This window comes from Oncorhynchus mykiss, chromosome 7 (genome assembly GCF_013265735.2).
Source record: "Oncorhynchus mykiss isolate Arlee chromosome 7, USDA_OmykA_1.1, whole genome shotgun sequence".
Taxonomy (NCBI): Eukaryota; Metazoa; Chordata; class Actinopteri; order Salmoniformes; family Salmonidae; genus Oncorhynchus; species Oncorhynchus mykiss.
Window position 1 is genome coordinate 86,152,028 of NC_048571.1, and position 23,083 is coordinate 86,175,110.

General features: G+C 48.1%; 1 protein-coding gene across 11 annotated transcripts in view; it reads left to right on the forward strand.

The window, feature by feature from the left end:
- The window catches only part of atp2b2 (ATPase plasma membrane Ca2+ transporting 2), a 203,272-nt gene that overhangs the window by 49,765 nt on the left and 130,424 nt on the right, over positions 1-23,083 (forward strand). For all 11 annotated transcript variants that reach the window (XR_005052685.1, XM_036984269.1, XM_036984274.1 and 8 more), the window contains exon 2: positions 7,369-7,569. Coding sequence is in view for 10 of the 11 variants with exons in the window: in XM_036984269.1 (XP_036840164.1) it covers positions 7,369-7,569 (201 nt within the window). In the remaining variant the exon portion in view is untranslated. The remainder of the gene's footprint in view (positions 1-7,368; positions 7,570-23,083) is intronic.

Sequence of the window (23,083 nt, forward strand, 5' to 3'; positions counted from 1 at the left end):
CTGACAAGTTTTTTTTAAGGATCACGACTGGGTTAGGTGTGTGAGTGATTTGTCAGACCTGTTTTAGCTAGCCAACCTGCTCTAAATGAGGTTCCACTTCCTCATCAGTGACTTGTCATTGTGAGTGTACTGTACTGGTGTCCTGGTGTCCTACCCACAGTAATGAGAAGAATCAGTGACTGAGTACCTAATGGAACCCTAATCCCTATATTAGATACACATCTCTCTCACTCTCTCTCTCTGTATCCCTCGCTCCCTCTCTCTGTATCCCTCACTCTCTCTCTCGCTCTCTCTCTCTCTCTATCACTCTCTCTCTCTCTCTATCACTCTCTCTCTCTCTCTCTCTCTCTCTCTCTCTCTCTCTCTCTCTCTCTGTATCCCTCTCTCTTTCTCTCTCTCTGTATCCCTCTCTCTCTGTGTATCCCTCTTTCTCTCTCTCTACATCACGCTTTCTCTCTCTCGCTCTCTTTCTCTCCCTCTCTCTCTCTCCCTCTCTCTCTCTCTCTTTCTCTCTCTCTCTCTCTCTCTCTCTCTCTCTCTGTATCCCTCGCTCTCTCTCTCTCTCTTTCTCTCTCTCTACATCAAGCTCTCTCTCTCTCTCTCTTTCTCTCTCTCTCTCTCTGTATCCCTCGCTCTCTCTTTCTCTCTCTCTCTTTCTCTCTCTCTCTCTCTCTCTCTCTCTCTACATCACTCTCTACCTCTCTCTCTCTCTCTCTCTCTCTACATCACTCTGTATCGCTCTCTCTCTCTCCTTCTGTCTCTCTTCAATTCATCAGGGCTTTATTGGCATGGGAAACGTGTTAGAAATTAACAGTAAACATTGCACTCAAAAAGGTTTGAAAATGAAAGACATTTCAAGCGTTTTATTTAATCAGTTGTCCTTTTCTCTTGGCAACGGGCCACAAATATTGCAGCTGTGATTTGCACACTGTGGCATTTCCCCTAACAGAAATGGGAGTTTATCATTGTTTGATTTGCTTTCAAATTATTTGTGGGTCTGTGTGATCTGTGGGGAAAATAATGTATCTCTAAAGTTGTCATACATTTGTCAGGAGGTTAGGAAGTGTAGATAAGTTTCCACCTCATTTTGTGGACAGTGGGTGCATAGCCTGTCTTCTCTTTCAAACTGCGGCCATTCTCAATTAAGTTTGGTTCAGTCACACTGGTCAGGTATTTTGTTATGTGTTTGCTTTCTCATAATTGGGTTGGGTCTAAATGTGTTGCTATCCTGTGGGGTCTGTTTGTGTTTGTGAACAGAGTATCAGAACCAGATGGCTGAGGGGACTCTTCTCTAGGCTCATCTCTCTGTAGGTGAGGGTTCTGTTGGGGTCTGTTTGTGTTTGTGAACAGAGTCTCAGAACCAGATGGCTGAGGGGACTCTTCTCTAGGTTCATCTCTCTGTAGGTGAGGGTTCTGTTGGGTCTGTTTGTGTTTGTGAAAAGAGTCTCAGAACCAGATGGCTGAGGGGACTCTTCTCTTGGCTCATCTCTCTGTAGGTGAAGGCTCTGTGGGGTCTGTTGACCTGTTAAAAGGTCTTACTCACATCGGCTACGGAGACCGTGATCACACAGCCATCCGGAACAGCTGATGCTCTGCTGATGATGATGCTCTCATGCATGTTTCAGTGTTACATGCATAGAAGTAATTTAGCACGTCTGGTAGGCTCGTGTCACTGTGCAGCTTCCAGTCTGTAATAGTTTTCCAGCCCTGCCACGTCCGACGAGCGTCGGAGCCGGTGTAGTACGATTCGATCTTAGTCCTGTATTGATGCTTTGCCTGGGCATAGCGGGATTTCTTATGAGCTTCAGTGTTAGAGTCCCGCTCCTTGAAAGCGGCAGCTCTACCCTTTAGCTCGGTGTGTGTGTGTGTGTGTGTGTGTGTGTGTGTGTGTGTGAGAGAGAGAGAGTGATGCTCCCCACTGCTATGACCAGAGAAGACTCTCGGCACGTGGCACGGTATGTGTGTGTGTTCGTGTGTTCATGCTGTGGTGTGTGTACGTGTGTTCACATGGTGGTGTGATGTTGTGTGTGTGTTCTCATGTGGTCCTGTGTGTGTCTGTTTGCGATGCTGTGAGACATCAATGTGCTTCTATCTCTTCTCACACAGAGCAAGACAATTAAAAACAGAATGCTTAATGAGTCTATATATAACTGTAGTATTTAGAACACGGGCTGGTGGGAATTCTACCATTCTAACACCCCTCTCTCTCTCTCTCTCTCTCTCACACTCACATTCACTCTCACTCTCACCCTCTCTCTGTCTCTCTCTTTCTCTCTCTCTCTCTCTTTCTCTCTCTCACTCTCTCTCTCACCCTCGCACATTCACTCTCACCCTCTCGCTGTCTCTCTCTCTCTCTCACTTGCTGGTTGTTCTCAGCCTCAGACATCACCCCAACGGATCCCCTCCTCCTCTGTCTCCGCTGCTTCTCATTCTATTGCTTTCTTGTCTTCTCTTTTTCTTTCACTATCACTTTCTCTATCACTATCTATAGTTATATCATTATCTCTATCTCTATCACTATCTATAGTTATATCATTATCACTATCACTTTTACTATCTATAGTTATATCATTGTCACTATCTCTTTTACTATCTATAGTTATATCATTGTCACTATCTCTTTTACTATCTATAGTTATATCATTATCACTTTCTCTATCACTATCTATAGTTCTGTCATTGTCACTATCTCTTTTACTATCTATAGTTATATCATTGTCACTATCTCTTTTACTATCTATAGTTCTATCATTGTCACTATCTCTTTTACTATCTCTATCACTATCAATAGTTCTATCATTATCACTATCTCTATCACTATCTCGATCTCTATCTATAGTTATATCACTATCTCTATCACTATCTATGTCCTATCACTATCACTATTTCTATCACTATCTATAGTTCTATCACTATCTATGTCCTATCACTATCACTATTTCTATCACTATCTATAGTTCTAGCATTATCACTATCTCTATCACGATCTATAGTTCTATCACTATCTCTATCACTATCTATAGTTCTAGCATTATCACTTTCTCTATCACTATCTATAGTTCTATCATTATCACTATCTCTGTCACTATCTATAGTTCTATCAGTATCACTATCTGTATCTCTATCTATAGTTCTATCATTATCACTATCTCTATCTATAGTTCTATCATTATCACTATCTCTGTCACTATCTATAGTTCTATCAGTATCACTATCTGTATCTCTATCTATAGTTCTATCATTATCACTATCTATATCACTATATCTATCTATAGTTCTAGCATTGTCACTATCTCTAGCACTATCTCTATCACTATCTATAGTTCTATCATTATCGCTATCTCTATCTATAGTTCTATCATTGTCACTATCTATAGTTCTATCAGTATCACTATCTGTATCTCTATCTATAGTTCTATCATTATCACTATCTCTATCTATAGTTCTATCATTGTCACTATCTATAGCACTATCTCTATCACTATCTATAGTTCTATCATTATCGCTATCTCTATCTATAGTTCTAGCATTGTCACTATCTCTAGCACTATCTCTATCACTATCTATAGTTCTATCATTATCGCTATCTCTATCTATAGTTCTAGCATTGTCACTATCTCTAGCACTATCTCTATCACTATCTATAGTTCTATCATTATCGCTATCTCTATCTATAGTTCTAGCATTGTCACTATCTATAGTTCTATCATTATCACTATCTGTATCTCTAGTTCTATCATTGTCACTATCTATAGTTCTATCATTGTCACTATCTGTATCTCTATCTATAGTTCTATCATTGTCACTATCTATAGTTCTATCATTATCACTATCTGTATCTCTAGTTCTATCATTGTCACTATCTATAGTTCTATCATTGTCACTATCTGTATCTCTAGTTCTATCATTGTCACTATCTATAGTTCTATCATTGTCACTATCTGTATCTCTAGTTCTATCATTGTCACTATCTATAGTTCTATCATTATCACTATCTGTATCTCTAGTTCTATCATTGTCACTATCTATAGTTCTATCGTTATCACTATCTGTATCTCTATCTATAGTTCTATCATTATCACTATCTCTAGCACTATCTCTATCACTATCTATAGTTCTATCATTATCACTATCTCTATCACTATCTATAGTTCTATCATTATCACTTTCACTCTCTGTATCTCTATATCTCTATACTATCACCATCTATATCACTATCTACATTACTATCATTTTCTATATCAATATCACTAGACAAGAAAGAGTGAATTAAAAAAATAATAATATTTGACCTTTATTTAACTAGGCAAGTCAGTTAAGAACAAATTCTTATTTTCAATGACGCCCTAGGAACAGTGGGTTAACTGCCTGTTCAGGGGCAGAACGACAGATTTGTACCTTGTCAGCTCGGGGGTTTGAACTTGCAACCTTCCAGTTACTAGTCCAACGCTCTAACCACTAGGCTACCCTGCCGCAATATATCTATCACTATCACTTTCTCTATCACTATCACTATCAATATCTCTATCACTATCTCTATTACTATCACTTTCTCTATCACTATCTCTATCTCTATGTCTATTACTACTGGACATGATTTGGAAAGGCACACACCTGTCTATATAAAGGTACCACAGTTGACAGTGCATGTCAGAGCAAAAACCAAGGCTTGAGGTTGAAGGAATTGTCCGTAGTGCTCCATGACAGGATTGTTTTGAGGCACAGATCTGGGGAAGGGGACCAAGAAATGTCTGCAGCATTGAAGGTCCCAGTGAACACAGTGGCCTCCATCATTTTTAAATGGAAGAAGTTTGGAACCACCAAGACTCTTCCTAGAGCTGGCTGACCGACCAAACTGAGCAATCAAGGGGGAATGGCCTTGGTCAGGGAAGTGACCAAGAATCCGATGGTCACTCTGACAGAGCTCCAAAGTTCCTCTGTGGAGATGGGAGAAATTTATGGAAGACCAACCATCTCTGCAGCATTCCAGCAATCAGGCCTTTATGGTAGAGTGGCCAGACGGAAGCCACTCCTCAGTAAAAGGGACATGACCGCCTGCTTGGATTTTGCCGAAAGGTACCTAAAGACTCTCAGACCATGAGAAACAAGATTCTCTGGTCTGATGAAACCACGATTGAACTCTTTGGCCTGAATGCCAAGCGTCACGTCTGGAGGAAACCTCCTTGAGTGGCCCAGCCGGATCCGGGATTTGTGGTGGGGATATTTTTCAATGGCAGGGATTGGGAGACCAGTTGAGGGAAAGATAAACAGAGCAAAGTACAGACAGATCCTTGATGAAAACCTGTTGGAGCAGAGAAGGAGAGGAGCAGGCCTTACTGATGGAGAAGGAGCAGAGCAGGCCCTAATGTTGGAGAAGGAGGGGAGCAGGCCCTACTGATGGAGAAAGAGGGGAGCAGGCCCTACTGATGGAGAAGGAGCAGAGCAGGCCCTAATGTTGGAGAAGGAGGGGAGCAGGCCCTACTGATGGAGAAGGAGGGAGCAGAACCTACTGATGGAGCAGAGCAGGCCCTAATGTTGGAGAAGGAGCAGAGCAGGCCCTACTGATGGAGAAGGAGCAGAGCAGGCCCTAATGTTGGAGAAGGAGGGGAGCAGGCCCTACTGATGGAGAAGGAGCAGAGCAGGCCCTAATGTTGGAGAAGGAGGGGAGCAGGCCCTACTGATGGAGAAGGATGGGAGCAGGCCCTACTGATGGAGAAGGAGCAGAGCAGGCCCTACTGATGGAGAAGGAGGGGAGCAGGCCCTACTGATGGAGAAGGAAAGGAGCAGGCCCTAATGATGGAGGGGAGCAGGCCCTACTGATGGAGAAGGAGCAGAGCAGGCCCTACTGATGGAGAAGGAGCAGGCCCTAATTTTGGAGAAGGAGGGGAGCAGACCCTACTGATGGAGAAGGAGGGTAGCAGGCCCTACTGATGGAGAAGGAGGGGAGCAGGCCCTACTGTTGGAGAAGGAGGGGAGCAGGCCCTACTGTTGGAGAAGGAGGGGAGCAGGCCCTACTGATGGAGAAGGAGAGGAGCAGGCCCTACTGATGGAGAAGGAGCAGAGCAGGCCCTACTGATGGAGAAGGAGCAGAGCAGGCCCTAATGTTGGAGAAGGAGGGGAGCAGGCCCTACTGATGGAGAAGGAGAGGAGCAGGCCCTACTGATGGAGAAGGAGGGGAGCAGGCCCTACTGTTGGAGAAGGAGCAGAGCAGGCCCTACTATTGGAGAAGGAGTGTAGCAGGCCCTACTGTTGGAGAAGAGGAGTGGAGCAGGCCCTACTGTTGGAGAAGGAGGGGAGCAGGCCCTACTGTTGGAGAAGGAGGGGGGCAGGCCCTACTGTTTTCAAAGGAGCAGAGCAGGCCCTACTGCTGGAGAAGGAGCGGAGCAGGCCCTACTGTTGGAGAAGGAGCAGAGCAGGCCCTACTGTTGGAGAAGGAGGGGAGCAGGCCCTTCTGATGAAGAAGGAGCAGAGCAGGCCCTACTGTTGGAGAAGAGGAGTGGAGCAGGCCCTACTGTTGGAGAAGGAGGGGAGCAGGCCCTACTTTTGGAGAAAGAGGGGAGCAGGCCCTACTGTTTGCAAAGGAGCAGAGCAGGCCCTACTGCTGGAGAAGGAGCGGAGCAGGCCCTACTGCTGGAGAAGGAGCAGGCCCTACTGCTGGAGAAGGAGCAGGCCCTGCTGATGGAGTAGGAGGGGCAACGGGGGAAAACCATTCAAAAAATCACATGCCCTCCTAAAACTGGTTATAATTTCAGTTGTCTTTGTGATATTGACAGTATATGGGTGGTTGGTGTGTCGGTGGTTAGTGTGTGGGTGGTTGGTATGTGGGTGGGTGGTTGATGTGTGGGTGGTTGGTGTGTGAGTGGTTGGTGTGTGAGTGGTTGGTGTGTGAGTGGTTGGTGTGTGGGTGGGTGGTGTGTGGGTGGGTGGTGGGTGGGTGGTTGGTATGTGTGTGGTTTGTGTATGGGTGGTTGGTGTGTGAGTGGTTGGTGTATGGGTGGTTGGTGTGTGGGTGGTTGGTGTGTGGGTGGGTGGTTTATGTGTTGGTAGTGTATGGTGGTTGGTGTATGGGTGGTTGGTGTGTGGGTGGTTGGTGTGTGGGTGGTTTGTGTGTGGGTGGTTGGTTGGTTTATGGGTGGTTGGTGTACGGGTGGTTGGTGTACGGGTGGTTGGCGTATGGGTAGTTGGTGTATGGGTGGTTTGTGTGTAGAGAAGTGGATGGCTGGTTTGTGTGTGTTCTCTAGTAGAGAGTGTGTGGAGGAGACAGAGGAAAAAGGAAAACCAGACAGTGTATTGTCATGTGTGTATGATAATTTGTAGCTTTTTCTATGAGAGCGAGTTATTAATGTTATTAATTCTCTCTCCAAACAGGCTTAACAGGAGACGCAACCGACCTAGATAAGAGGAAAGAAGTGTATGGGGAAAACCTAATACCTCCGAAGAAGCCAAAGACCTTCCTCCAGTTAGTATGGGAAGCCCTGCAGGACGTGACTCTGATCATCTTGGAGGTGGCTGCCCTGATCTCTCTGGGACTGTCCTTCTATCAGCCTCCGGGAGGGGACAGCGGAGAATGTGAGTACTGACACTCAGACGACACTTGCACTCATGCACACACACACACGTACGTACTCACGCACACAGACACGTATGTTAACAGACATTCAGTATGCAGGCAGACACACACACACACCTAAGCGCGCTCCTCGAAATCTAAGGAAGATCTGGGTATGAGCCAAGGAGATCTGGGGGAGGGGGGGTGTCGATGCTGGGTATGAGCCAAAGGAGATCTGGGGCGGGAATGAAGTTTTCACCAGAGAAAGGCCATACATCAACTCTCTACCTGGGCTGCTGTAAGGAACACTGTGGATTAGACAGAGAGTTACAGGAAAGGAGGACAGGACATTAAGGCTGTGTCACAAATGGCATGCTATTCTCTATGTAGTGCACTACTTTTGACAAGGGCCTATAAGGAATAGGGTACCATTTGACCAGGGCCTATAAGGAATAGGGTTTTATTTGTCCAGGTATAACGGATGTGAAACGGCTAGCTTAGTTAGCGTGGGCGCTAAATAGCGTTTCAATCAGTGACGTCACTTGCTCTGAGACCTTGAAGTAGTAGTTCCCCTTGCTCTGCAAGGGCCGCGGCTTTTGTGGCGCGATGGGTAACGATGCTTCGAGGGTGACTGTTGATGTGTGCAGAAGGTCCCTAGTTCGCGCCCGGGTATGGGCGAGGGGACGGTCTAAATTTGTACTGTTACACAGGGATCATAGGGAATAGGGTACCATTTGACCAGGGCCCAGAGGGAATAGGGTTCCATTTGACCAGGGCCCAGAGGGAATAGGGTTCCATTTGACCAGGGCCCAGAGGGAATAGGGTTTTATTTGACCAGGGCCCATAGGGAATAGGGTTCCATTTGACCAGGGCCCATAGGGAATAGGGTACCAGGGCCCAGAGGAAATAGGGTTCCATTTGACCAGGGCCCAGAGGGAATAGGGTTCCATTTGACCAGGGCCCAGAGGGAATAGGGTACCATTTGACCAGGGCCCAGAGGGAATAGGGTTCCATTTGACCAGGGCCCAGAGGGAATAGGGTTCCATTTGACCAGGGCCCAGAGGGAATAGGGTTCTATTTGACCAGGGCCCATAGGGAATAGGGTTCCATTTGACCAGGGCCCAGAGGGAATAGGGTTCCATTTGACCAGGGCCCAGAGGGAATAGGGTTCCATTTGACCAGGGCCCAGAGGGAATAGGATTTTATTTGTCCAGGGCCCATAGGGAATAGGGTACCATTTGACCAGGGCCCAGAGGGAATAGGGTACCATTTGACCAGGGCCCAGAGGGAATAGGGTTCCATTTGACCAGGGCCCAGAGGGAATAGGGTTCCATTTGACCAGGGCCCAGAGGGAATAGGGTTCTATTTGACCAGGGCCCAGAGGAAATAGGGTTCCATTTGACCAGGGCTCAGAGGGAATAGGGTTCCATTTGACCAGGGCCCAGAGGGAATAGGGTTCCATTTTATATATATATATATATATAGTCTAGTCTGAAAATAGTAGTGAAATAAATGTTCAGAACCAGCATATTACTGCAACGTTACCTTACGTTGTAGGAACGTTCAGTGTTTGCTGGGGAGAGTGTGTGTCGTTGCCCCCCCCCCATATTGGCTGTCTGGTCTGTCCTCACGTGTTGTCTTGTTGTTCGTCTTGACACACAACACTGACTGACGTTGTCTATAGTTTTCAGTCAGTGACAATGTCTGTCTGCCTCTGAAGGAAGATGAATCATGTCTGTGCTCACTTCGGTCTGTGCCTCCTCTCAGACATCACAGGCGTTCGGATTGAATTAGGTCAGTTACTGATCCCAGCCATCCAAGTCTGCAGATTGGAGCCGCATAATCAAATCAAATCAAATTGTATTGGTCACATACACATGGTTAGCAGATGTTAATGCGAGTGTAGCGAAATGCTTGTGCTTCTAGTTCCGACCGTGCAGTAATATCTAACAAGTAATCTAACACGTTTAAACGTTTTACTCACATTGGCTGCGGTGAAGGAGAGCCCGCAAGTTTGGGTACAGTGCCGTGTCAGTGGCACTGTATTGTCCTCAAAGTGAGCAAAGAAGTTACTTAGTTTGTCTGGGAGCAAGACGTCGGTGTCCGCGACGTGGCTGGTTTTCCCTATAATCCGTGATTGTCTGTAGACCCTGCCACATACGTCTCGTGTCTGAGCCGTTGAATTGCGACTCCACTTTGTCTCTAAACTGATGCTTAGCTTGTTTGATCGCCATGCAAAGGGAATAGCGACACTGTTTGTATTCGGTCGTGTTTCCGGTCGCCTTTCCATGATTAAAAGCAGTGGTTCACGCTTTCAGTTTTGTGAGAATGCTGCCATCAATGGGGAAGGTTTTAATAGTCACCGTGGGTTTAACATGACCGATGCACTTGCTAATAAACTCGCTCACCGAGTCAGCGTATACATCAATGTTGTTGTCTGAGGCTCTCCGGAACATATCCCAGTCCACGTGATCGAAGCAATCTTGAAGCGTGGAATCCGATTGGTCGATCCAGCGTTGAACAGACCTGAGCACAAGCGTTTCCTGGTTTCCTGTTTTAGTTTCTGTCTATAGGCTTGGAGCAACAAAATGGAGTCGTGGTCAGATTTGCCGAAAGGAGGGCGAGGGAGAGCTTTGTATGCTTCGCGGAAGTTAAAGTAGCAATGATCCAGAATGCTGCCAGCCCGGGTCGCCATTAGATAAGCTGATAGAATTTAGGGAGCCTTGTTCTCAGATTTGCTTTGTTAAAATCTCCAGCTACAATTAATGCAGTTTATCAAATCAAATCAAAGTTGATTTGTCACGTGCGCCGAATACAACAGGTGTAGGTAGACCTTACAGTGAAATGCTGACTTACTCTAACCAATAGTGCAACTCTAACCAATAGTGCAAAAAAGGTGTTAGGTGAACAATAGGTAAGTAAAGAAATCAAAACAACAGTAACAAGACAGGCTATATACAGTAGAGAGGCTATATACAGTAGAGAGGCTATATACAGTAGAGAGGCTATATACAGTAGAGAGGCTATATACAGTAGAGAGGCTATATACAGTAGAGGCTATACACAGTAGAGAGGCTATATACAGTAGAAAGGTTATATACAGTAGAGAGGCTACACACAGTAGAGAGACTATATACAGTAGAGGTTATATACAGTAGAGAGGCTATATACAGTAGAGAGGTTATATACAGTAGAGAGGCTATATACAGTAGAGAGGCTACACACAGTAGAGAGGCTATATACAGTAGAGGTTATATACAGTAGAGAGGTTATATACAGTAGAGAGGCTATATACAGTAGAGAGGCTATATACAGTAGAGAGGCTATATACAGTAGAGGCTATATACAGTAGAGGCTATATACAGTAGAGGCTATATACAGTAGAGAGGTTATATACAGTAGAGGCTATATACAGTAGAGAGGTTATATACAGTAGAGAGGTTATATACAGTAGAGGCTATATACAGTAGAGGCTATATACAGTAGAGAGGTTATATACAGTAGAGAGGCTATATACAGTAGAGAGGCTATACACAGTAGAGAGGCTATACACAGTAGAGAGGCTATACACAGTAGAGAGGCTATACACAGTAGAGAGGCTATACACAGTAGAGGCTATATACAGTAGAGGCTATATACAGTAGAGAGGACACATACAGACACCAGTTAGTTGGGCTGATTAACCGGTGTCCAATGAAGTCCAATAGAGTCCAATGAAGTCCAATGAAGTCCAATGAAGTCCAATAGAGTCCAATTAAGTCCAATAGAGACCAATGAAGTCCAATAGAGTCCAATGAAGTTCTTTCAGAGCCGCCGAGGTGTCTGCTTGGGGATGGATATACACGGCTGTGATTATAATCGAAGAGAATTCTCTTGGTAGATAATGCGGTCGGCATTTCATTGTAAGGGATTCTAGGTCAGGTGAACAAAAGGACCTTGTGTTCCTGTATGTTGTAATGATCACACCACGTCTCGTTAATCATAAGGCATACACCCTCGCCCCTCGCCCTTCTTCAATAACCATTGTTCCTTCTAAAATGTTTTCGGCTCTGCTGAAAACTCGGTGCAACTTCCAGCGCGCGTTTACTGTGAACACTGAGGCTGTACCTGCTTTAAGTTACAGTTTTACTGTGAACACTGAGGCTGTACCTGCTTTAAGTTACAGTTTTACTGTGAACACTGAGGCTGTAGCTGCTTTAAGTTACAGTTTTACTGTGAACACTGAGGATGTACCTGCTTTAAGTTACAGTTTTACTGTGAACACTGAGGCTGTACCTGCTTTAAGTTACAGTTTTACTGTGAACACTGAGGCTGTACCTGCTTTAAGTTACAGTTTTACTGTAAACACTGAGGCAGTACCTGCTTTAAGTTACAGTTTTACTGTGAACACTGAGGCTGTATCTGCTTTAAGTTACAGTTTTACTGTGAACACTGAGGCTGTATCTGCTTTAAGTTACAGTTTTACTGTGAACACTGAGGCTGTAGCTGCTTTAAGTTACAGTTTTACTGTGAACACTGAGGCTGTACCTGCTTTAAGTTACAGTTTTAACAGTGGCCAAGTAGACCCAAATGCAGACACAGGAGGCAGATGGTTGAGCTCTGATAGTTATTATAACAAAAGGAGTAGGCAAAAGACAGGCCGGGGACAGGCGAGAGTTCATCAACCAGGTTAGACTCCAAACAATACCAAACGACAGGCCGGGGACAGGAGAGAGTTCATCAACCAGGTTAGACTCCAAACAATACCAAACGACAGGCAGGGGACAGGAGAGAGTTCATCAACCAGGTTAGACTCCAAACAATACCAAACGACAGGCCGGGGACAGGAGAGAGTTCATCAACCAGGTTAGACTCCAAACAATACCAAACGACAGGCCGGGGACAGGAGAGAGTTCATCAACCAGGTTAGACTCCAAACAATACCAAACGACAGGCCGGGGACAGGAGAGAGTTCATCAACCAGGTTAGACTCCAAACAATACCAAACGACAGGCCGGGGACAGGAGAGAGTTCATCAACCAGGTTAGACTCCAAACAATACCAAACGACAGGCCGGGGACAGGAGAGAGTTCATCAACCAGGTTAGACTCCAAACAATACCAAACGACAGGCCGGGGACAGGAGAGAGTTCATCAACCAGGTTAGACTCCAAACAATACCAAACGACAGGCCGGGGACAGGAGAGAGTTCATCAACCAGGTTAGACTCCAAACAATACCAAACGACAGGCCGGGGACAGGAGAGAGTTCATCAACCAGGTTAGACTCCAAACAATACCAAACGACAGGCCGGGGACAGGAGAGAGTTCATCAACCAGGTTAGACTCCAAACAATACCAAACGACAGGCCGGGGACAGGAGAGAGTTCATCAACCAGGTTAGACTCCAACCAATACCAAACGACAGGCAGGCTTGAGGTCAGAACAGGCAGAGTGGTCAGGCAGGCGGATTCGGCGTCAGGACAGGCAAGGGTCAAAACCAGGAGGGCTAGGAAAAAACAGAGACTGGGGAAAATAGGAGCTAGGTTGACTAGCAAAACAAGACGAACTGGCACAGAGAGACAGGAAACACAGGGATAAATACACTGGTACAGAGAGACAGGAAACACAGGGATAAATACACTGGTACAGAGAGACAGGAAACACAGGGATAAATACACTGGGGACTAATGGGGAAAAACAGGTGACACCTGGAGGTTGGGTGGAGACAATCACAAAGACAGGTGAAACAGATCAGGGCGTGACAATTTGATCATAATGTAGGCGTACCAGAGTGGTCTACCATTAAAACAAATGGAGAAAATACATCCCATAACATTTTACCAATGAAACAGCTGTTTTATCATCCAGCCTACAGTAGCAGCCAATGTTGGCCTCCATTCCATGGAGACTTTAAAAAACAAAACATGCAGGGCTTGACATTAACCTGTTACCCTCTCAAAACACGCAGGGCTTGACATTAACCTGTTACCCTCTCAAAACATGCAGGGCTTGACATTAACCTGTTACCCTCTCAAAACACGCAGGGCTTGACATTAACCTATTACCCTCTCAAAACATGCAGGGCTTGACATTAACCTGTTACCCTCTCAAAACACGCAGGGCTTGACATGAACCTGTTACCCTCTCAAAACATGCAGGGCTTGACATTAACCTGTTACCCTCTCAAAACATGCAGGGCTTGACATTAACCTGTTACCCTCTCAAAACACGCAGGGCTTGACATGAACCTGTTACCCTCTCAAAACATGCAGGGCTTGACATGAACCTGTTACCCTCTCAAAACACGCAGGGCTTGACATGAACCTGTTACCCTCTCAAAACATGCAGGGCTTGACATGAACCTGTTACCCTCTCAAAACATGCAGGGCTTGACATTAACCTGTTACCCTCTCAAAATACGCAGGGCTTGACATGAACCTGTTACCCTCTCAAAACATGCAGGGCTTGACATTAACCTGTTACCCTCTCAAAACACGCAGGGCTTGACATGAACCTGTTACCCTCTCAAAACATGCAGGGCTTGACATTAACCTGTTACCCTCTCAAAACATGCAGGGCTTGACATTAACCTGTTACCCTCTCAAAACACGCAGGGCTTGACATGAACCTGTTACCCTCTCAAAACATGCAGGGCTTGACATGAACCTGTTACCCTCTCAAAACACGCAGGGCTTGACATGAACCTGTTACCCTCTCAAAACATGCAGGGCTTGACATGAACCTGTTACCCTCTCAAAACATGCAGGGCTTGACATTAACCTGTTACCCTCTCAAAATACGCAGGGCTTGACATGAACCTGTTACCCTCTCAAAACATGCAGGGCTTGACATTAACCTGTTACCCTCTCAAAACACGCAGGGCTTGACATTAACCTGTTACCCTCTCAAAACATGCAGGGCTTGACATGAACCTGTTACCCTCTCAAAACATGCAGGGCTTGACATGAACCTGTCACCCTCTCAAAACATGCAGGGCTTGACATTAACCTGTTACCCTCTCAAAACACGCAGGGCTTGACATTAACCTGTTACCCTCTCAAAACATGCAGGGCTTGACATGAACCTGTCACCCTCTCAAAACATGCAGGGCTTGACATGAACCTGTTACCCTCTCAAAACATGCAGGGCTTGACATAAACCTGTCACCCTCTTGTCCTTCAGACAAGGAGGTGACTGAAAATGCTGTTGTGTTGTTTGATGCAAGAAACCACTTCATCCACAATCAACAAATGACTGTTTTATTTTTGTTTGTTACATCTTGTATTATTAGTTACTATAACTCTATTACTAATCGAATCTATAAATAACGTTGTTCAATCGGAGAACACTGTAATGTTTTTATTGTAAGGGAAATTAAAATAGATTGTAGGCCTACATTTCTAGGACTTTTATAGAATTATACAAAAACATATCCTTGACTATCTAAACAAATCACTATTGTTGTTGTTATTATTATTATTTTTTTTTTACATTAATATATTTACAATAATAGTTCTTCATGCAATTCATTCTTTATAAGAGTTTATGCACTATTTAACAAACGTTAGTGCTGCTGTCTGCTGCACCTTGCTGGTTGGTATGCATTCTGATATGCTAATGGGGACGCCGGCAACGTTCTCTAGCGGGTACTGATTGGCTGAAAGACAGGTAGTAGTGTTAAAGAATGGATAACTGGAAGAAGAAAAAAATAGATAATACGTTCTGTGTGTCAAAAGGCTATGTACCTCTCCTGAATCTAGCTAGGACTCCTCCCACCGGGCTATATACCTCTCCTGAATCTAGCTAGGACTCCTCCCACCGGGCTATATACCTCTCCCGAATCTAGCTAGGACTCCTCCCACCGGGCTATATACCTCTCCTGAATCTAGCTAGGACTCCTCCCACCGGGCTATATACCTCTCCTGAATCTAGCTAGGACTCCTCCCACCGGGCTATATACCTCTCCCAAATCTAGCTAGGACTCCTCCCACCGGGCTATATACCTCTCCTGAATCTAGCTAGGACTCCTCCCACCGGGCTATATACCTCTCCTGAATCTAGCTAGGACTCCTCCCACCGGGCTATATACCTCTCCTGAATCTAGCTAGGACTCCTCCCACCGGGCTATATACCTCTCCTGAATCTAGCTAGGACTCCTCCCACCGGGCTATATACCTCTCCTGAATCTAGCTAGGACTCCTCCCACCGGGCTATATACCTCTCCTGAATCTAGCTAGGACTCCTCCCACCGGGCTATATACCTCTCCTGAATCTAGCTAGGACTCCTCCCACCGGGCTATATACCTCTCCTGAATCTAGCTAGGACTCCTCCCACCGGGCTATATACCTCTCCTGAATCTAGCTAGGACTCCTCCCACCGGGCTATATACCTCTCCCGAATCTAGCTAGGACTCCTCCCACCGGGCTATATACCTCTCCTGAATCTAGCTAGGACTCCTCCCACCGGGCTATATACCTCTCCCGAATCTAGCTAGGACTCCTCCCACCGGGCTATATACCTCTCCCGAATCTAGCTAGGACTCCTCCCACCGGGCTATATACCTCTCCCGAATCTAGCTAGGACTCCTCCCACCGGGCTATATACCTCTCCTGAATCTAGCTAGGACTCCTCCCACCGGGCTATATACCTCTCCTGAATCTAGCTAGGACTCCTCCCACCGGGCTATATACCTCTCCTGAATCTAGCTAGGACTCCTCCCAAATGGCTATATACCTCTCCTGAATCTAGCTAGGACTCCTCCCACCGGGCTATATACCTCTCCTGAATCTAGCTAGGACTCCTCCCACCGGGCTATATTCCTCTCCTGAATCTAGCTAGGACTCCTCCCACCGGGCTATATACCTCTCCTGAATCTAGCTAGGACTCCTCCCACCGGGCTATATACCTCTCCTGAATCTAGCTAGGACTCCTCCCACCGGGCTATATACCTCTCCTGAATCTAGCTAAGACTCCTCCCACCGGGCTATATACCTCTCCTGAATCTAGCTAGGACTCCTCCCACCGGGCTATATACCTCTCCTGAATCTAGCTAGGACTCCTCCCACCGGGCTATATACCTCTCCTGAATCTAGCTAGGACTCCTCCCACCGGGCTATATACCTCTCCTGAATCTAGCTAGGACTCCTCCCACCGGGCTATATACCTCTCCTGAATCTAGCTAGGACTCCTCCCACCGGGCTATATACCTCTCCTGAATCTAGCTAGGACTCCTCCCACCGGGCTATATACCTCTCCTGAATCTAGCTAGGACTCCTCCCACCGGGCTATATACCTCTCCTGAATCTAGGTAGGACTCCTCCCACCGGGCTATATACCTCTCCTGAATCTAGGTAGGACTCCTCCCACCGGGCTATATACCTCTCCTGAATCTAGCTAGGACTCCTCCCACCGGGCTATATACCTCTCCTGAATCTAGCTAGGACTCCTCCCACCGGGCTATATACCTCTCCTGAATCTAGCTAGGACTCCTCCCACCGGGCTATATACCTCTCCTGAATCTAGCTAGGACTCCTCCCACCGGGCTATATACCTCTCCTGAATCTAGCTAGGACTCCTCCCACCGGGCTATATACCTCTCCCGAATCTAGCTAGGACTCCTCCCACCGGGCTATATACCTCTCCTGAATCTAGCTAGGACTCCTCCCACCGGGCTATATACCTCTCCTGAATCTAGCTAGGACTCCTCCCACCGGGCTATATACCTCTCCTGAATCTAGCTAGGACTCCTCCCACCGGGCTATATACCTCTCCTGAATCTAGCTAGGACTCCTCCCACCGGGCTATATACCTCTCCTGAATCTAGCTAGGACTCCTCCCACCGGGCTATATACCTCTCCTGAATCTAGCTAGGACTCCTCCCACCGGGCTATATACCTCTCCTGAATCTAGGTAGGACTCCTCCCACCGGGCTATATACCTCTCCTGAATCTAGCTAGGACTCCTCCCACCGGGCTATATACCTCTCCTGAATCTAGCTAGGACTCCTCCCACCGGGCTATATACCTCTCCTGAATCTAGCTAGGACTCCTCCCACCGGGCTATATACCTCTCCTGAATCTAGCTAGGACTCCTCCCACCGGGCTATATACCTCTCCTGAATCTAGCTAGGACTCCTCCCACCGGGCTATATACCTCTCCTGAATCTAGCTAGGACTCCTCCCACCGGGCTATATACCTCTCCCGAATCTAGCTAGGACTCCTCCCACCGGGCTATATACCTCTCCCGAATCTAGCTAGGACTCCTCCCACCGGGCTATATACCTCTCCCGAATCTAGCTAGGACTCCTCCCACCGGGCTATATACCTCTCCCGAATCTAGCTAGGACTCCTCCCACCGGGCTATATACCTCTCCTGAATCTAGCTAGGACTCCTCCCACCGGGCTATATACCTCTCCCGAATCTAGCTAGGACTCCTCCCACCGGGCTATATACCTCTCCTGAATCTAGCTAGGACTCCTCCCACCGGGCTATATACCTCTCCTGAATCTAGCTAGGACTCCTCCCACCGGGCTATTTACCTCTCCTGAATCTAGCTAGGACTCCTCCCACCGGGCTATATACCTCTCCTGAATCTAGCTAGGACTCCTCCCACCGGGCTATATACCTCTCCTGAATCTAGCTAGGACTCCTCCCACCGGGCTATATACCTCTCCTGAATCTAGCTAGGACTCCTCCCACCGGGCTATATACCTCTCCCGAATCTAGCTAGGACTCCTCCCACCGGGCTATATACCTCTCCTGAATCTAGCTAGGACTCCTCCCACCGGGCTATATACCTCTCCTGAATCTAGCTAGGACTCCTCCCACCGGGCTATATACTTCTCCTGAATCTAGCTAGGACTCCTCCCACCGGGCTATATACCTCTCCTGAATCTAGCTAGGACTCCTCCCACCGGGCTATATACCTCTCCTGAATCTAGCTAGGACTCCTCCCACCGGGCTATATACCTCTCCTGAATCTAGGTAGGACTCCTCCCACCGGGCTATATACCTCTCCTGAATCTAGCTAGGACTCCTCCCACCGGGCTATATACCTCTCCTGAATCTAGCTAGGACTCCTCCCACCGGGCTATATACCTCTCCTGAATCTAGCTAGGACTCCTCCCACCGGGCTATATACCTCTCCTGAATCTAGCTAGGACTCCTCCCACCGGGCTATATACCTCTCCTGAATCTAGCTAGGACTCCTCCCACCGGGCTATATACCTCTCCTGAATCTAGCTAGGACTCCTCCCACCGGGCTATATACCTCTCCTGAATCTAGCTAGGACTCCTCCCACCGGGCTATATACCTCTCCTGAATCTAGCTAGGACTCCTCCCACCGGGCTATATACCTCTCCCGAATCTAGCTAGGACTCCTCCCACCGGGCTATATACCTCTCCTGAATCTAGCTAGGACTCCTCCCACCGGGCTATATACCTCTCCCGAATCTAGCTAGGACTCCTCCCACCGGGCTATATACCTCTCCCGAATCCAGCTAGGACTCCTCCCACCGGGCTATATACCTCTCCCGAATCTAGCTAGGACTCCTCCCACCGGGCTATATACCTCTCCTGAATCTAGCTAGGACTCCTCCCACCGGGCTATATACCTCTCCCGAATCTAGCTAGGACTCCTCCCACCGGGCTATATACCTCTCCTGAATCTAGCTAGGACTCCTCCCACCGGGCTATATACCTCTCCCGAATCTAGCTAGGACTCCTCCCACCGGGCTATATACCTCTCCTGAATCTAGCTAGGACTCCTCCCACCGGGCTATATACCTCTCCTGAATCTAGCTAGGACTCCTCCCACCGGGCTATATACCTCTCCTGAATCTAGCTAGGACTCCTCCCACCGGGCTATATACCTCTCCTGAATCTAGCTAGGACTCCTCCCACCGGGCTATATACCTCTCCTGAATCTAGCTAGGACTCCTCCCACCGGGCTATATACCTCTCCTGAATCTAGCTAGGACTCCTCCCACCGGGCTATATACCTCTCCCGAATCTAGCTAGGACTCCTCCCACCGGGCTATATACCTCTCCTGAATCTAGCTAGGACTCCTCCCACCGGGCTATATACCTCTCCCGAATCTAGCTAGGACTCCTCCCACCGGGCTATATACCTCTCCTGAATCTAGCTAGGACTCCTCCCACCGGGCTATATACCTCTCCCGAATCTAGCTAGGACTCCTCCCACCGGGCTATATACCTCTCCTGAATCTAGCTAGGACTCCTCCCACCGGGCTATATACCTCTCCTGAATCTAGCTAGGACTCCTCCCACCGGGCTATATACTTCTCCTGAATCTAGCTAGGACTCCTCCCACCGGGCTATATACCTCTCCTGAATCTAGCTAGGACTCCTCCCACCGGGCTATATACCTCTCCTGAATCTAGCTAGGACTCCTCCCACCGGGCTATATACCTCTCCTGAATCTAGGTAGGACTCCTCCCACCGGGCTATATACCTCTCCTGAATCTAGCTAGGACTCCTCCCACCGGGCTATATACCTCTCCTGAATCTAGCTAGGACTCCTCCCACCGGGCTATATACCTCTCCTGAATCTAGCTAGGACTCCTCCCACCGGGCTATATACCTCTCCTGAATCTAGCTAGGACTCCTCCCACCGGGCTATATACCTCTCCTGAATCTAGCTAGGACTCCTCCCACCGGGCTATATACCTCTCCTGAATCTAGCTAGGACTCCTCCCACCGGGCTATATACCTCTCCTGAATCTAGCTAGGACTCCTCCCACCGGGCTATATACCTCTCCTGAATCTAGCTAGGACTCCTCCCACCGGGCTATATACCTCTCCCGAATCTAGCTAGGACTCCTCCCACCGGGCTATATACCTCTCCTGAATCTAGCTAGGACTCCTCCCACCGGGCTATATACCTCTCCCGAATCTAGCTAGGACTCCTCCCACCGGGCTATATACCTCTCCCGAATCCAGCTAGGACTCCTCCCACCGGGCTATATACCTCTCCCGAATCTAGCTAGGACTCCTCCCACCGGGCTATATACCTCTCCTGAATCTAGCTAGGACTCCTCCCACCGGGCTATATACCTCTCCCGAATCTAGCTAGGACTCCTCCCACCGGGCTATATACCTCTCCTGAATCTAGCTAGGACTCCTCCCACCGGGCTATATACCTCTCCCGAATCTAGCTAGGACTCCTCCCACCGGGCTATATACCTCTCCTGAATCTAGCTAGGACTCCTCCCACCGGGCTATATACCTCTCCTGAATCTAGCTAGGACTCCTCCCACCGGGCTATATACCTCTCCTGAATCTAGCTAGGACTCCTCCCACCGGGCTATATACCTCTCCTGAATCTAGCTAGGACTCCTCCCACCGGGCTATATACCTCTCCTGAATCTAGCTAGGACTCCTCCCACCGGGCTATATACCTCTCCTGAATCTAGCTAGGACTCCTCCCACCGGGCTATATACCTCTCCCGAATCTAGCTAGGACTCCTCCCACCGGGCTATATACCTCTCCTGAATCTAGCTAGGACTCCTCCCACCGGGCTATATACCTCTCCCGAATCTAGCTAGGACTCCTCCCACCGGGCTATATACCTCTCCCGAATCTAGCTAGGACTCCTCCCACCGGGCTATATACCTCTCCCGAATCTAGCTAGGACTCCTCCCACCGGGCTATATACCTCTCCTGAATCTAGCTAGGACTCCTCCCACCGGGCTATATACCTCTCCTGAATCTAGCTAGGACTCCTCCCACCGGGCTATATAACTCTCCTGAATCTAGCTAGGACTCCTCCCAAATGGCTATATACCTCTCCTGAATCTAGCTAGGACTCCTCCCACCGGGCTATATACCTCTCCTGAATCTAGCTAGGACTCCTCCCACCGGGCTATATACCTCTCCTGAATCTAGCTAGGACTCCTCCCACCGGGCTATATACCTCTCCTGAATCTAGCTAGGACTCCTCCCACCGGGCTATATACCTCTCCTGAATCTAGCTAGGACTCCTCCCACCGGGCTATATACCTCTCCTGAATCTAGCTAAGACTCCTCCCACCGGGCTATATACCTCTCCTGAATCTAGCTAGGACTCCTCCCACCGGGCTATATACCTCTCCTGAATCTAGCTAGGACTCCTCCCACCGGGCTATATACCTCTCCTGAATCTAGCTAGGACTCCTCCCACCGGGCTATATACCTCTCCTGAATCTAGCTAGGACTCCTCCCACCGGGCTATATACCTCTCCTGAATCTAGCTAGGACTCCTCCCACCGGGCTATATACCTCTCCCGAATCTAGCTAGGACTCCTCCCACCGGGCTATATACCTCTCCCGAATCTAGCTAGGACTCCTCCCACCGGGCTATATACCTCTCCTGAATCTAGCTAGGACTCCTCCCACCGGGCTATATACCTCTCTCGAATCTAGCTAGGACCTCTCCCACCGGGCTATATACCTCTCCTGAATCTAGCTAGGACTCCTCCCACCGGGCTATATACCTCTCCCGAATCTAGCTAGGACTCCTCCCACCGGGCTATATACCTCTCCCGAATCTAGCTAGGACTCCTCCCACCGGGCTATATACCTCTCCCGAATCTAGCTAGGACTCCTCCCACCGGGCTATATACCTCTCCCGAATCTAGCTAGGACTCCTCCCACCGGGCTATATACCTCTCCCGAATCTAGCTAGGACTCCTCCCACCGGGCTATATACCTCTCCCGAATCTAGCTAGGACTCCTCCCACCGGGCTATATACCTCTCCTGAATCTAGCTAGGACTCCTCCCACCGGGCTATATACCTCTCCTGAATCTAGCTAGGACTCCTCCCACCGGGCTATATACCTCTCCCGAATCTAGCTAGGACTCCTCCCACCGGGCTATATACCTCTCCTGAATCTAGCTAGGACTCCTCCCACCGGGCTATATACCTCTCCTGAATCTAGCTAGGACTCCTCCCACCGGGCTATATACCTCTCCTGAATCTAGCTAGGACTCCTCCCACCGGGCTATATACCTCTCCTGAATCTAGCTAGGACTCCTCCCACCGGGCTATGTACCTCTCCTGAATCTAGCTAGGACTCCTCCCACCGGGCTATGTACCTCTCCTGAATCTAGCTAGGACTCCTCCCACCGGGCTATATACCTCTCCTGAATCTAGCTAGGACTCCTCCCACCGGGCTATATACCTCTCCCGAATCTAGCTAGGACTCCTCCCACCGGGCTATATACCTCTCCTGAATCTAGCTAGGACTCCTCCCACCGGGCTATATACCTCTCCCGAATCTAGCTAGGACTCCTCCCACCGGGCTATATACCTCTCCCGAATCTAGCTAGGACTCCTCCCACCGGGCTATATACCTCTCCCGAATCTAGCTAGGACTCCTCCCACCGGGCTATATACCTCTCCTGAATCTAGCTAGGACTCCTCCCACCGGGCTATATACCTCTCCTGAATCTAGGTAGGACTCCTCCCACCGGGCTATATACCTCTCCTGAATCTAGCTAGGACTCCTCCCACATGGCTATATACCTCTCCTGAATCTAGCTAGGACTCCT